The following is a 15,968-nucleotide window of genomic DNA, read 5'->3' on the forward strand; positions in this document are numbered from 1 at the left end:
ATTCATCGAAAATCGATTTAAAAATGTAAACTGCTTTAAAGCAACCCTCAGCTACTCTATTTTGCCTGACCGGAAAATTACTAGAAACCGCAAGCTAACTTTTTCTCAAGACAAGCTCCACACCTTGTTCTAAATGGTAGCATTATGTTCAAACTGCAAAAAAAAAAAAAAAAAAAAAAAAAAAAGACTCATATGAGAGTTGCAGTAAAGACATAGCTGAGGGCAGTTTAAAAAAAGAAGAAAAAAAAAAACACTCAAAAGGATATTTTCATGTCTTCACGTCTACAAGGAACAAGGACAAATATGCAGGTGTTAAAAACAAATGAAACATCTTTTGGTATAAGTCGTATTCATTTTCTAAAAAAAAAAGATTTAAAAAAATCTAAATCGGGAACTTAAAATCGGAACTCCAATCGAATTGGGCCTTGAGTGAATTGTTGCATCCCTATCGGCTATTAATATAAGCTGCCTTTGATCAATGTAGCATGTTTTTTTATTTTTTATTATTGGTTCCCAGTAGGCTTCATTAGACAGGATAGCACAAGACGAGAGAACTTGAAAAGTAAATTGTCAGAGCCATGTCTCTATCCTATGACAGACAGAACAGTAACATGCCATATGGACAGTAGTCTTAAGGATCAGCTGCACAAATCAATATACGGTAGCTTGTTCTAAGCATCAAAGTGTAAGATAGGGATTAACGTGTTTGAAATGATTACCAAATATCTAATGCGCTACTTTAAGAGTTCCATGAAGAGTTCAGCCAAAAATATGTCAGTTTAAAGCAGGGGTGTCAAACATACGGCCCGCGGCCTGATTCGGCCTGCGAGATGATTTAGTCTGGCCCCTGCCCTGTAGAGCATAAATTCCAGAGTATGTATAATGTATAATAACCTGAATGATCATTCTAGCCACTAGGGGGCATTACATTTAAAAGAGTTCCACAAGTGTCCAGCAGAGGGCACTGGCATAATAAGAGCTCAGGATATGAACAACACATTATACAGCCACGTGGTAAATGGACAGTCTGCCCCAGGGCGGCTCTGGCTTCAATAACAGCTTACCACCACCGAGTGTGGAGTGAATGAATAATGACTACTATATAGCACTTTGCGGAACTTGTGACACAGGCTTGTAAAGTGCAATACAAGTGTAAACCGTTCTTTTTAATGAAGCTACAGTCAAGTTGGGGCTTTGACCAAATCACAGCTTATTATTATTATTCATTTATTGGAAAAAAAATGACCTATTATATGCGGCCCGTGACCCGCCGTGGGAGCTGAATGTCGGCCCGTGACCCAAAATGAGTTTGACACCCCTGGTTTAAAGTTTTTCCCAACAATTCTATATCGCTGCGTTCAAAAGAAAAATGTGCATTTGATTTTGTTTTGTTTACTGATAAACCTCCCATAAGACCAATAAAAAAGAGACATACAACTCCTCTAATGTTTTGCTAAGGAAACTCTCAAAATAATGTCTTGTTCACTCTTAACTTGACATTTGATACACCCTGTGAACTCTATGTGAATGAAGTCAAAACTTGTCTGGTTCTTGGGTTTGTTTCCGAGACTGAGCTGTTGCAGAGTTTCCATGTTCTCCCCGAGTCGTTCCTCTCTGCCCAAAAAACATGCACAGCTGGCTAATCTTCCACTTCAGTAATCCTGACCGAGTTCACGTCTACAGATCTTGACTGCGGGTTCCCCAATGCTCCTTACATGTTTCTTGGTGACTCTAAGATGGGTCAAATGTAGCCTGACCAGTCTTTTCTACACAACAAACTGTCGGACAGAAAACCCTCATTCGAGGCTTCTCAGAGAAATATATACTTATCTGGTTTTATATTAGGTATCACATTTACAGATACAAGTCAGTAACTCTATACGGACACAAGGGAACCACTAAGCACATAAACACAACTCTTTACTAATTACAGAGAGTTTATTCAGTATAATCCTTTAGTGTTTTTACACAGCTTAAGTGTTAAAGTCAATTCCATTTTATGTGCTAGCAGTCCATGGAGGGTTACCCGGCACCTCTCGTCTCTGCTTCTCCTCAATAACCTTTACCACTGTTTTGACAGATGCTATGCTGCTGGTCGCGCAGAGGCTAGAGGGACCTTTCAACATTGAATCTGTCATGGAGCCTATTGATGTGAAGATTTCAGAGGCCATCATGAATATGCAAGATAACAGCGCCCAGGTTTCCTACAGGGTACGTCAATTAGCTTTATTCCACCCTGGAAAAATAACTCTACATCACAGACAAAGTTTGACAAAGTGGAACTACTAAGTCACGCTGTGCTCTGAAAGGTGTGCCCTGGACAACACATGCTAATTATGTCCAAGTTTAGCTTTTGTATTTGAATTACATGTTGGGCTTTGGTCAGATAATCTTAGTTCAACTAACAGTAGTTAATGTGTTTCCTGTGCTTTACTGCATTCTCCTTTGCCCACAAAATTGTAGTCAGGACGTCAAAAAAATGTAGGTGGTTGTGAAGATATCCGACTGCCTACACACATTAAGATGCCAGCTCCCGTTCAGTTAAATGCCCTGCTGGTTTTTCCCAAGCAACAGATGCAGTTTTGTTTAAGTATATGTGGCGTTTTCCCCCAAATCCCATCAAAATACGTACCCTGTCATTTTAAATAGCCATAGTTGAATCATCTATCAGAGGAGTTAACCTCAGATTGACGTAGCGCACTGTCATGTACGGTAACGCGGGGTGAATGTCTCTTGGCCTTAAGCAAACATGTTCGCCCTATTTTTTCCGCTGCCTCCGGGGGTAATTTCAGACGCTGACTACGGCTTCACCCCTGTCCGTGTAATTGCAGGTCTTCCAAGGTTGCGGCCAGCCCAAACCCGCAGGAATGAGCCGATCCGCACGTGGTGTTTCGGACGTGTTCACCGCCCGCTTCAAGCCCTACAGCCCGGAGGAGCGCCCGACCACCGCAGCTGGCACTAGCCTCGACAGACTGGTGAGCCTTCAACAGCTTTTTTGTTGTTGTTGTTGTTTTGGCATAAATGTTGTTTCTTTCCTGACTTGACACCGTTGATTAAAGCTGTTGATTTGCCGCGGTAAGACCCCAGAGCAGGAAATTAATTCTTTGTAGCCGTGCTCCATTCAGCAGGTCCCCCCCCCAACCCCCCCCTCATCTCTATTGATTTGTGTTTGTGGTAACGAATCAACAGCTCTACCGCAGGGAGGGCAGCGGAAGGTGCGGCATGACACTTTGGCTGCCCTTCTCATCCCTGTTTGTACTTTGCAAACAGGACAGAATGGAACGGGATGGAAGGAGGAGACAGATGGGTTTTCTAAGACTGGCCGTATCAATTGTTTGCTGTAACGCGGGGTCTTTATTTGCCACCAGATGAAGCACATGTTTGCGGGATTGGATCTCGATGTATGGATTTCCATTCCCGACAACCTTGAGAGCTAAAAACGCCGCCGCAGGCTAAAGGTTAACACAAAGCTGCCAGTACTATTGAGCTAAGAGACAGTGCTCAACATGGATTAGCTTTCCAGACACTGCCGCCCTGCCGTTTGCTCCTCCATCCTGTGAAAAAAAAAAAAAAAAAACTTTGTTGTTGAAGATACTTAGATTAGAAAACGATGAGCCTGTGCAAAAGTTTTAAGCTGGGTTTTAAAAGTGTAAGATGGTTTTCATTGTAATGGAAATGTAATGCACAAAGATGATTACAGTTGGTGGTGCTGCATTACTTAAAAAAAATAAGTAAATACAGACTGAATATACAAATTTCACTCCTTTAGATTAAGAACATAACAGTAATGTATTTGATTTGAATTTACTTATTTTAAATAGAATTGTAATTCTATTGACTCTACTATAGCAATTACTCTTGCTGATTCTCCACCATTGAAGTACATTTCTTTGTTAAAAAAAAAAACTGCCTATAACCTTTGCACAGTGCTTTATATTACTGTCCTTCATGCTTTTAAACCAAATTTATGCATTCCCTTTAGTGGAGCTGTCATTTCCCCCCTGCAGTCTGAAAAGCGAGCTCAATTCGCTCTCTAAATGCCTTTTGTCAGGTTAATAATATGTTATTTAGACGGTGCAAAAACTCAATTTGAAAAGCCGCTGTTTTCTAACCATCTGCCGCTTAGAACCCGCAAATAATAAAGGACTTGTTTGTTTTATTCGACGCTAATTGCATTTCCACTCAGTCCCATTCACATTGCGCACGTTATTGATGTCCCGTATACAACAGCCTCTGTGTGTGTGTGTGTGTGCGTGCGCGTGTGTGTGTGTGTGTGTGTGTGTGTGTGTGTGTGTGTGTGTACTGTAGCTCTGCATGTCCGTCAAAGCTCGCTTCCACCTACTGTGAATTAATTTAGACTGTCTGTTTCTCTGCCTTTATGCTGCAAACCAGAGGAATGTTTGGAATGAGATGCAACACAGTGTAAGGTTCAATATTTTCTTCCTCGTAACTTTTGTCTTTTTTGCTTTCAGATTTTTTGTTTTTGTGTGAAATAAATGCGAGTGATTTTATTTGTATGCAGGAAAACGGATGGGATAGTTCATAATGACAAACCAAAAAAAAGAGAGATTTTGGTCAGCTTTTTGATATTCTGCCTTGTGTTTTCAGCACATCCGGAGAAGATGTGTCTTTTTGTTTATGTTAGTTGGTTTGTCAATAACTGTCTTTCCAGTGTAAGATAAAGTCACAAGTTTGTCCAATAAGAGGGCAAGTTTATCTAAATATTTGCAAGATACAGCAGCATCAATGACAATGGAAACGTCTGCTGTTGTGGGCTAACTTTAAAGTAGGGTTGTCAAAAAAATTGATTTGTGGATGCTAAATCGATACTACAATTGATATCGAAGCTAGATATTCATTTGAGCAGGTATCGATACTTTCTGTGTTTCCTCCGCGCTGTGCGCAGAACAGCCCCTCCCCCTCCTGCTCGCTCACAGAGTGCCGGAAGGAACCTGCTGTGCTACGATCAAAACTTTAATTAGAGCTAAAAAGTACTCACTTAAACCCTGAATAAAATCGTGAAACTAAAAGCCTCCATTGTCAAAGTGTAGGATATGATTACTGGTGCAGTACCAGGTTGAAAGCAGCAGGCGTTTTTATAGAAACTGTAGAATTTACGATTGTGGCTAATGTTAGCTTAGCGGCGTCCATTGGTTTACATGTATCAGTTAGCTTTGGCTATTAAGCCTTTTTTTTTCTCCATAAATGGAGTCAATATTTATTGACTAGGTTCGGGAGCAGGACTACGCCTCAACCTATCACACTGCACACCAACCACTCTTGCTTTCACCTAACCACGCCTCTTAATTACTCACGAGCCATTATATGCCAAGCAAAGCCTCGTCATCTCAGTTTGTTTGAAACTGTCGACCCCACCCTCCCTTCATGTCTGATCCATTTCAGCAATGATTCTCCTGCTTAGAAGGGGGGTCCCGAATAGCTGGGTTCATCCGAGACGGAGCCCCCACCCACAGTCTCGCCCAGTTTCACTCTACACTATAACCTTGTGAATAAAATCTTAATTGCACTTTGTTGTGGCGTGGTCCTTGCTAGTGAAAAATCTCAACAAAATGAAATTTTACCAATGTCAACTGTATGTTGTGCATGTTACCTATCTGTACTTAACTCATGAATATATTTAGAGGAATTTTAGAGGCCAATTTTAGCAGTTTGTGCTTTGAATTAATGCACTGTTCGGCTCCTAAATGTGACCACAGTGACTGTTACTGTTCATGAAGGCAGAAACAGACAGTGTATAACCTGATCCAGTCTGTAAGCACTTTGTATTGTAGGTTCCATCCATCCATCCATTTTCTTCCGCTTTATTCGGGGCCGGGTCGTGGGGGCAGCAGTCTCAGCAGAGATGCCCAAACTTCCCGATCCACGCACACCTCCTACAGCTGTTCTGGGGGACCCCGAGGCGACACCAGGCCAGCTCGGAGACATAGTCCCACCAGCGTGTCCTGGGCCTTCCACGAGGTCTTGTCCCACTCGGACATGCCTCCCGCGGGATGTGTTCTCTCCAGCACCCTCTCCAGCACCCTGGAGTAGACTTTACCGGGGAGGCTGAGGAGTGTGATCCCTCTGTAATTGGAGCCCACCCTCCGATCCCCCTTTTTAGAGAGAGAGACCACCACCCCGGTCTGCCAATCCAGTGGCACTGTCCCCGTCCGCCATGCGATGTTGCAGAGACGTGTCAGCCAAGACAGTCCTACAACATCCAGAGACTTAAGGTACTCAGGGCGAATCTCATCCACCCCCGGAGCCTTGCCACCTAGGAGTTTTCTCACCACCTCGGTGACTTCAGCCCGGGTGATGGACGAGCCCACCTCTGAGTCCCCAGCCTCTGCTTCCTCATTGGAAGACGTGACGACGGGATTGAGGAGTCGATGTCAGCAGCCCCCCCACCCACACTGTAAACAGTGTTGGTGAAGCACTGCTTCCCCCTCCTGAGGCGCCCGATGGTTTGCCAGAATCTCTTCGAGGCCGACCGATAGTCCTCCTCCATGGCTTCTCGAAACTCCTCCGAGACCCGAGTTTTTGCCTGCAGCACGCTTGGTCTGCCAGTACTTCTCAGCTGCCTCAGGAGTCCCACAAGCCAACAAGGCCAGATAGGACTCCTTCTTCAGCTTGACGGCATCCCTTACTTCCGGACGCCACCACCGGGTTCGGGTATTGCCGCCACGACAGGCACCAGAGACCTTACGGCCACAACTACGAGCAGCCGCATCGACAATGGAGGAGGAGAACATGGTCCACTCGGACTCCATGTCCTCAACCTTCCTCGGAATCTGGGTGAAGCTCTTCCGGAGGTGAGATTTGAAGACCCCACTGACAGAGGGATCCGCCAGTCATTCCCAGCAGAACCTCACGACACGCTTGGGCCTGCCAGGTCTGACCGGCTTCCTCCCCTGCCAGTGGATCCAGCTCACCGCCAGGTGGTGATCAGTTGACAGCTCAGCCCCTCTCTTCACCCGAGTGTCCGGAGATCAGACGACACAACTACAAAGTCGATCATCGACCTCCTGCCTAGGGTGTCCTGGTGCCACGTGCACTTGTGGACACCCTTGTGCTCGAACATGGTGTTCATTATGGACAAACCGTGGCTAGCACAGAAGTCCAACAACAGAACACCACTCGGGTTCAGATCGGGGAGGCCGTTCCTCCCAATCACTCTCTCCCAGGTCTCACTGTCGTTACCCACGTGGGCGTTGAAGTCCCCCAGTAGAACAATGGAGTCCCCAGTTGGAGCACCATCTAGTACCCCTCCCAGGGACTCCAAGAAGGCCGGGTACTCTGCACCGATGTTGGGCCCGTAGGCCGAGACAACGGTGAGAGACCTGTCCCCAACCCGAAGGCGTAGCGACGCGACCCTCTCGTTCACCGGAGTGAACTCAAACATGTGACAGCTGAGCTGGGAGGCTATGAGCAAACCCACCCCGGCCCGCCGGCCTCTCTCCGCGAGCAACTCCAGAAAAATGGAGAGTCCAGCCTCTCTCCAGGAGTTGGGGAGTTGGGATCCGGAACCCAAGCTGTGCGTGGAGGTGAGCACGACTATATCTAGCCGGTATCTCTCAATCTCCCGCACAAGCTCCTATAGTATTGTAAGTTAAATCACCAAATACAGTATAAGGTTTAAGCATTTGACCATGTGCAAAAACAGTTAATCAGAGATAATAATTAGACCCTTTATTACTTAATGTCTCAAGAACATGGTAAATCTGAAAAAAACTAATGTAATGTTGAGTGTTCTGCAATGTTGACAATACAGTGCAGAAGGAAAGAGACACAAGTTTCCTACAGCAAATATGATATTTAAAAGGGGATTTATTTTTACTGTGGTATCGAAATCGGCATCGAGAATCGAGTTTTATTATCAGTATCAAAACCGAGTTTAAAATTTCAGTATCGTGACAACACTACTTTAAAGCAATACCGTGCAAAAGATTACTCTTCATTTATGTTATGTTTTAGTTGTCTTATATTGTCACATCCCCCAAAAGAGCCCTCCAGACCGTAGTAATCCTTGCTCAAGTGTAAAATGGCTGGCTTTATAAAATGTTTAACACTAGAGTGAATCTGTTGCGCCACAGGGATTGTTGAACACATGCCACAATGTTCTCGGCGGCTGCGCGTGGTCCTCAGGAGATTCAGCGCAAACCACCTTGCTCACGTCTATTCTTGACACGTCCCATTATAGGGGCTCATTGCCATTGCTAATAGAGTCAGGTCCTGCAGGAAGCCGTCCAAACCGACGCGGCGGAGGGGCTTTCGCGGTGCAGGGAGATGCAGCTGGTGTTGCTGTTGTGGCGCAGTGGCATGAAGGCTCCAGACGGCTCATGAATAACAAGCTAATTAGTCTGCATGCTCAGTCTCCACACAGAACCTATTCCTGACATAAGTATGATAACTACCAGGGAGATACCTGGGTAAAAAAAAAGTCCATCATGAGATCTCAGGACGGGCTGCTGCTCACTGTGGCTGCAGGTAGGCACACGTACTGGCATTTCGGTAATGTTCTGTAAAGGGGTTTAGTGGGTTCATAATGAGAGAAATTCTTGCTTTATCTTCAGGCTCAGTCTGACTCACAATTTTTGCATCCAGTTGGACATGGAAAAAAAATGGCCCCTATTCAACACCTAGGATGAATTTAGCACCAGCACTATGATGAGCAGGTATTGTTGGAGAAACCTGCTTTTTCAGACATTGTTTCAAGATTATTAATCATATTCTTTTACTGAACACATTGTGCTTAATGCTAGGACTGTGTGAGCACCGTCACAGAGCGGTAATAAGTCTTTGTTTTGCTGTATGATGGAGAAATGGAAAAACCTTCATTCTTAATAACATGTTGTTGCTTGAAGGCTTTGTCCTGGTTCACCTTGCAGACATGCAGACGGCTGCCTGCTTGATATTAGGAGCAGGTGTAAAGTCTTGAGTCTTGTATCCCGGTGCTTAGTGGATCATAAGATTGGAGCAGCTTTACACTGCAGCGGGGCACAGCAGCATTCCCTGGGAGACCACGTCTTTGTTGTTGCGTAAACTGCGTTCGCTCACTGAGATAATTGCCCGTGACAGTGACTCTGTTCAGCCTGTAGAAAGTTGACAATAGCTTTAAGTGCTCTTGGATACAAACTTTGCGTCTGCATTTACAGCCTAACATTGCGAGTAGAAAGGCGCACGGGGCATGAGATTCTTTGTGTTTTGAATGAGGAGTTCGGATGGAGGCACACCTCCAGCTCAATGAGCCATGACTGTTTAATTGCCTGACATTCTGTCGGAGCACACACCCTCAGAGCAGGCGAGAAATGGAGATTTGAAAGTCCAAAGAGGGGATGAAGGGGCGCGCACTGACAGACTCACAGGCACATTATAGATAAGAGGTGCAGCTTTTAATTTGACATTTGTAACAAGTTTGGTGCTGTTGAATTGAGTGTTGTTTTATTAGGCCCTCTTGAGCTGAATATTTGAACATAAACCATCTGAGACTGCCGAGCGTGGAACAGCCTGTTGAAAAGCTTTGATGGAAAATAAGAGATGTCATGTTTATAAGACTCCAAACAAGAGAAAAGGCTGTATTGTACACATAACATACAATGACATTAATCGCATTCACAAAAAGTATCCAATGCTGGCCTTTTGCAGCTTAACATATTATTAACATAATATAACAGGAACATAATAATCTTTTCCTAAATTTTGTCCATTCAGTTTTAACATTCACTAATTTTAGTCAGCCCCATGCAATTTACCTGCACTTTTGAAGCCTGAAATGAAGTATTTATCCAGCCCAGGCAGATGGGCCACTTTTATTCTCTGTATTCTTAGCTGAGATCAGTCGGAAATGCTGGCTGAATCATCCCTGTGTGGTTTTCCTGCAAAGTCAGTAGCATACAACCACTCCTTTCCCTAAAAAAAAAAAGAAAGAAAAAAAAACCTGTGACCCTGGCATTATCCTCGCACCGTCCAGGAACATGTCAAGATGCTGGGACACTTTTTTTTTTGGGATACAGCTTAATGGGAGCTAAGTGAGCCTATCCACAGTCCTCTTCTCTAAGCGCTTATATCGGCCAACTCGCCCTGAAACATGCAATTATGAAGATTCCTTAAGGTTCAAGCATATTTTTCTGTAACCACATAAAAATACCTCTAAATGCCGATGCGGTGCAATACTTCGGGGAATTGTTTGATATGACTAAATTTAACAAAGCAGGCAGTTGCTTTACTGCTTGTCTGGAAATATGCTTCATATTCAGAACAAATTGCTCTTGTTTCGACTTGTGCTTGTTTAATTGTAAGAGATGTAAGAAAGCTGCTAACAACAAGAGCAAATGTTGTCAGCGACTACCCAAATCGACGTCAACATTGTTAAGTGTGTGCAACGGGATGAAATATGAAGTGCTCTCCAAAGTGGACGTCATGTCAAGGCTCGAGTTCTTTTGTTAAACAAGTGTTAATGAGCTGGGAGAGGAGAGGCTTTTACTATTCAGTTCAATTCTCTGCGTTCATCCCTAGCTGGGCAATTAAAATGTACAGTAAGTGCTGAAGCATGCACTAGCACATACACACTGTACTGATGTTCTGCTGGTTACAACATGGAGTGGCTTAAATAAAAATTTAGTAGAGGTCGACCGATATGGGTTTTTCTTAGGCCAATGGCGATTTTTGGGGGATTTTTATTGTCCAATGCCGATATGCTCAGGCGGTGTTTTTGACCAATATTTCTGGCCGATTTTTTCAAACTTCTGGTCTACGCACTGCGTTAACAATTATTATGCAAATTGTATTTCAGTGCCATAAAGGTAAAATAAAAACATTTTTCAATGAAACTCATGGAGGTATTGTGTCTCAGGGCTCTTTGAATCACTGACATCAATCTCAGACAGCTGGGATGATTAGTTGTCAAGTTAAGCCCAGTTAAGGAAAAAACTACTGAAAAGGGACGTTCACCATTATTAAGCAGACCAATATTTTCAAGCAATAAGGGAAAGAACAAGGATCTCTCTGCTGATGAAAGCGTGAAATAGTTGAATGCCTTCGACTAGGTATGAAAACCTTCGATATTTCAGGAAAGATGAAGCGTAATCATCGTACTGATAAGGGATTTCTGGCTGATACACAGGTTTGTGCAGATAAAGGCACAATGAGGACAAATACATCAGATTAACAGAATAGCTGCTACAAAGCAGCAAACAGGTATCTGAAGCTGCTGGTGCCTCTGGAGTCTCCCGAACATCAAGGTTTATGGACAACATAAACCGTCTATCCGGCCTCCCCTAAACAATTCATTGTATGCTCACGAGCAGAAACAGCTGCAGTGGGCCCACAGCATAGCTCTTCTTTTTGTACCATGGAAGAAAGTGGTCAGTCAGAAACTCCACATATTTTTCAGAGCTCATTTTCACACCTTCAGGGTACCTAAAGGGTCCCAAAACATGACTCCGCCCCCTTCTTGCTGACATCACAGGTCGACCTCTACATTTTAGCACCAGAAGTACTTTATTGTGAATTTTAAATGCATTCTTACTGCAGCTTGAACTTGACTTTTGTAAATATTGAAGTTAGGGCTGAATAATTTTGATCCAGTATTTAAATTAACAGAAACGAAATGCAACATCTGACTGGAATATCTGTTGGCAACCTGTCTTGCTCTCCTATTATTTTCCTACAAAGAATTAACAGTGTTTCACACAAACTATATATAATTTTCAGGATTACATGGCAGACGAGTTACGGATGAGTCACTGGCAACATGTGGTCACTATACCTATACGGGGCTCCATCCCTGTTCTTTTGGGCAATTTCCAGACGTTAAGTGTTTACTGCCTATACCTGCTCCTCCAACTCCATTTGCTGCAGTGCACACTCCTATGAGATTAATTTGCTTGTGCATGGCCCTTGACAAATGAATAAAGTAAATAAATCATGTAGCTTTCTGAGACTTTTGTGAAATGAGCATTTGCACTTATAAAATGGAAATAAAGGTGATGAAAATAGCAGTCAGTGTGGGAGTGCAACAAGCAGTATAGTGTTAATCTGGGCGCACTTTAACGTCTATATGGTTTTCTAGAAATTAAAGTTGATTTCTCATGTGTGTGTGGTAACTGAAAGGATAAGTCGATGTGCATTGTAAGAGGCGTGAATAGCAACAGGCTGTGATGCGAATTGTGGGTGTGTGGATGTTTTAAAATGCTTATATTTGTGTTTTATTGTCTATTTTTACTGCGATGTTGATGAGAATGTGATGTCATCACTTAGGACACAACCTTAGACTTGTTTCATTCATTTATTACACTTTCCTGTGCTTAGTATTTAAGACATATTCCATTAAGAAGACGGCAAAACTTACGAAAGAAAGAATACACTGAGCTTAATTAAAAAAGTTGTTTCTTGCTGATTCATTTCTGGCCATTGCACTTAGCCTTCAGACTTCCCATAGCTGCAGCACTAGTCACTTCACAGAAAAGAAAGAGGGTTTAATTATTTGCTGAAAACACCATTGCAGTATTTGCATTATAATTCCAAATCTTGTGTCGAAGCAAAGCATTCATTAAGTGCGAAAGAAAACAAAAATAGATTGAACTGTAAAGATATTTATTGTCCTAAGCAAGCAAGCAAGCTGCTTACCGCCTTAATCGAGCACATTTTCTCAAAATCTAAAAGCTTCTCGACTGGAGTTTACGGCACCTCATTTGAAAGCTAAGACATACAAAACTGACTGTAACTCTTTTTATCATGTTGTCGCTGTGTTTTTGCCGCATTTTTGAAGCATTTTGTCGTGTTTGTTTGTTTTTGTTTGTTTTTTCTGTGCTTTTGTTTTTGTGCTTTTGTCACTTTTTCCATCACTTTTTTGTCACGGGTTATGTTTTTGATATGTTTTCGTCTCTATTTTGGCCCTTTTTTCCAAGAAGCTTTTAGATTTGGGTAATGCTAAATGTGCTCGGCTCCAGTGGGAGTTAAGAGGTTAAGGTGGTTTCTGAAGGTTTATTCTTAGGCAGGGGACCTGACTTTTTATTATACTAGTTGTAGTGATTTCCAGTGGCAGTTTGATCATTTGCATAGCTGTCTATTTTCAATGCAGTTCAACAAATATTAGCATATAGTAATACTAACATTTGTAACGCCACAGCATGCCCCCAGACTCTATGTAAAGTCAATCCAGTTTATTTCAAATGTAGTCCTTATACACTGCTCCTGCTCCCATTCAACCCTGGCTACTTTTCATATCTGTCAATACGTTAATGAGGAACATCGGTCCCATTACACTGTGGGCCCCTCTAGTCCCGAGAGACTGTGGTGCACCGGGAGAGCCGGGCCTGCCATGATTGCTCTGTTCTCCACTGAGCAGAGGTGCGCTTTAATCATCTCCCTTTTTCAGAGTTGGACCATCGTCGCCGTGGGCCAACTCCATGCGCAAACTCGCTGCTGTTTCATCCATATTCTGTCATTCGGCCTCACTGTGGGATCATTTTGAGCCACGTTCTCCTCACCATGACAAAGAGTATTGCCTAAACGCGTAGCGACCTGGGACTGAACAAATGGTTTTAGGCGATGTGTTAAATGGTTCTCTGAATATGTAGCGTAATACATTAGCTGCAAAAGCACACAAGAGTGTCACAAGCTATTTATGATAGTCGAACAAATGTGACAGGAACCTCGACCATGATTGATTCCATTGCTATTGTAGTGTGACATGTTTTACGCTGATCAAACTTGCTTAAATGTATTGTGAAACTCTGTAATTGAAACAATAGCTATTTTTAACATTTATTTGTGTGAACGAGCGAGCGTTGCACAAGCACACAAGCGTTCAATGTCAGATTCAATTAGAGGTGTGATGAATTATTTCTGAGCACTTATAAAGCAAGTTGAAAATGAAGAAAGTTATGGCCCGAGGGTGTCACACAACAAAGTGATTAAATGTAATATTGAACAAGATGTCAGTGAGGCCTAGAGCCAAGTGCCGAAGTGACAAAACAGGAAATCTAATTATGTACCTCTGCTACAATACGGACAAACACCACGTCACAACACTTGCCATCACATTGCTCACACCTGAGAGAAGGTCTGCAACCTTTTCAATAGAATCAGCCATTTCTTTATTCTGTAAATAAACATTCTTAAATATTCTTAATTTTTTTTTTTTTTTGTGAAGACAGAACCAGGACTCCATCAGAATACCTTTCACTAAAACCAAAGAGCCACAAGTGTGTGGCAAAAGAGTCGCTTTCTACTGTCTGTTTGTTTTTTCTAATCAGTGGCTTGATTTTAAATATTTTCACATTTCAAATATGTATACTAAAATTTGTAAATTTTAGTATATTGAAACTCTGACCTTCCACCAGAGCCTTAGTTAGTGGGGATTGTGGCCCCCCCAAAGTTTAGAAAATCTTTCGGACAGTCCTACACACCTACTACACTGTGGTACTCTCTTCCCTCTGGACTGAACCTGCAGACTAATATTGACATCTTTACCAGAGAGCTCAAACAGTGGCTCAAATCAGGCCATGTGCCACTTTAACCAATTCCTCTGGTTCGTCCAATGTTATTGCTATGTCCATATTGGATAATAAATAAAAAAAAATAATTTATGAAATTTGCTGAATTCAGAAGTGTCCTAAAATATATTCTATACTAGGCTTTTTGCTCTCCTTGATGCTTCTTTGGCCCTTCCTGAAAAAGTCATCATACTGTAAAATGTTCCATTGTTTCACAGGCGTACTAGTGGTGGTCAATACCTGAAAACCATAGAGATGAAGAAAAAAAAGCTTCAAATTCAGTAGTTGCTAACGTTTGTGTCAAGCATCCATTCCTTGAAGCTTGTAGCAGGATTGTCCACCGGCAGAGCTGTCAGTGGCACACATAACAGTGATATAGTGTTGCCCTGTCAGGGCCAGACCTTAACGGAGACCTCTGTGTCAAATCATGTCAGAGTCATGTACCGTGGCAGGTTTACAGCGGGACATAATCTGCTGTAATCACGGGGGGAAAACAAGGAGGGCGTCTTCTGGGCTGACTGTTCAACAAAGTCCCGCAGAATCATAGGGCTAAAAATGGGGTTTGTCATGAACACATGGCACTGGGCCTGGCAGCTGCAAGCACCGCTGCACTGTCACTTTAAACCAGTTCCCTTTGGTTCCCCGGGTCCCGGCCGCTGCCACATAAACAGATGGGTTTTTGCATGAAGTCATGGAAGAAGGACTATATTTACAAAGCTAGGAGAAAAGCAAAAAAAAAAAAAAAAAGATACTCGAGAGTAGGGGTTCTCAAACTTTTCACACAAAGCTCCATTCCATAAAATATTTTACACTTCAAGTGACACCAGGCCTAGATAAGGATCAAATCATTACTACAGTAAGGCTGGTCTAAGTTTGCCAAAATAAGTTTAATCTGAGTGTAAACCTTGTCCAAACCAGAAAAAAGTGGTACACATGCCCCAGGTTTAGAAATGCTTAAAACATCCAAAGCTCCCTGAAAGTCATGAAATATGCGTATAGAATTAACCCTTTGTAGTGCGGTATTTCCGCACACTTTACATATGGCCTCCCTGCTGCACAGCAGTATAAGGTAAAGAAGCCAATCAGAAGAGATCACCCTACATCACAGATCCCACTACTGTGGCATTTGACCAATCAGCAGAGACCGGTCACACTCTCAACTTCCTGTTTTCTCTGAAGTCTGAAAAAGACCCAAGTCTGGCTAAAGTCATGGTACATTTTTTCACATAACTTGAAAACTAACCGTGGTTAGTTGATGAAACTCACACATTACATTGGTGAATAATAAGGGATGATATATGTGTTGGTTATGGAGGACGTAGTGAAATAAGTGAAATTGCAGCATGAAAGGCAGGAACCATATTTTATCCTAATAGTCCTAAAGTTCATTCGTTTTGTCCATATTTGGACATGCCCGTAGCACCTATTATTCATACTTACAGTGTTTTCTTGACCAAAAAAAAACAATAA

At 42.8% G+C, this 15,968-nt stretch overlaps 1 protein-coding gene across 2 annotated transcripts in view; it reads left to right on the forward strand.

Annotated features, from left to right (window-relative positions):
- LOC306967996 (glypican-6-like) overlaps positions 1-15,968 on the forward strand; it is a 98,856-nt gene that overhangs the window by 68,469 nt on the left and 14,419 nt on the right. The window contains exons 5-7 of one of the 2 annotated variants that reach the window (XM_079563230.1): positions 2,081-2,211; positions 2,832-2,975; positions 4,393-4,422. In XM_079563230.1, the coding sequence (XP_079419356.1) occupies positions 2,081-2,211; positions 2,832-2,975; positions 4,393-4,422 (305 nt within the window). The remainder of the gene's footprint in view (positions 1-2,080; positions 2,212-2,831; positions 2,976-4,392; positions 4,423-15,968) is intronic. The other variant, XM_079563231.1, reaches the window with a different exon arrangement.

This window comes from Gobius niger, assembly GCF_951799975.1.
Source record: "Gobius niger genome assembly, chromosome: 9".
NCBI classification, from domain to species: domain Eukaryota; kingdom Metazoa; phylum Chordata; class Actinopteri; order Gobiiformes; family Gobiidae; genus Gobius; species Gobius niger.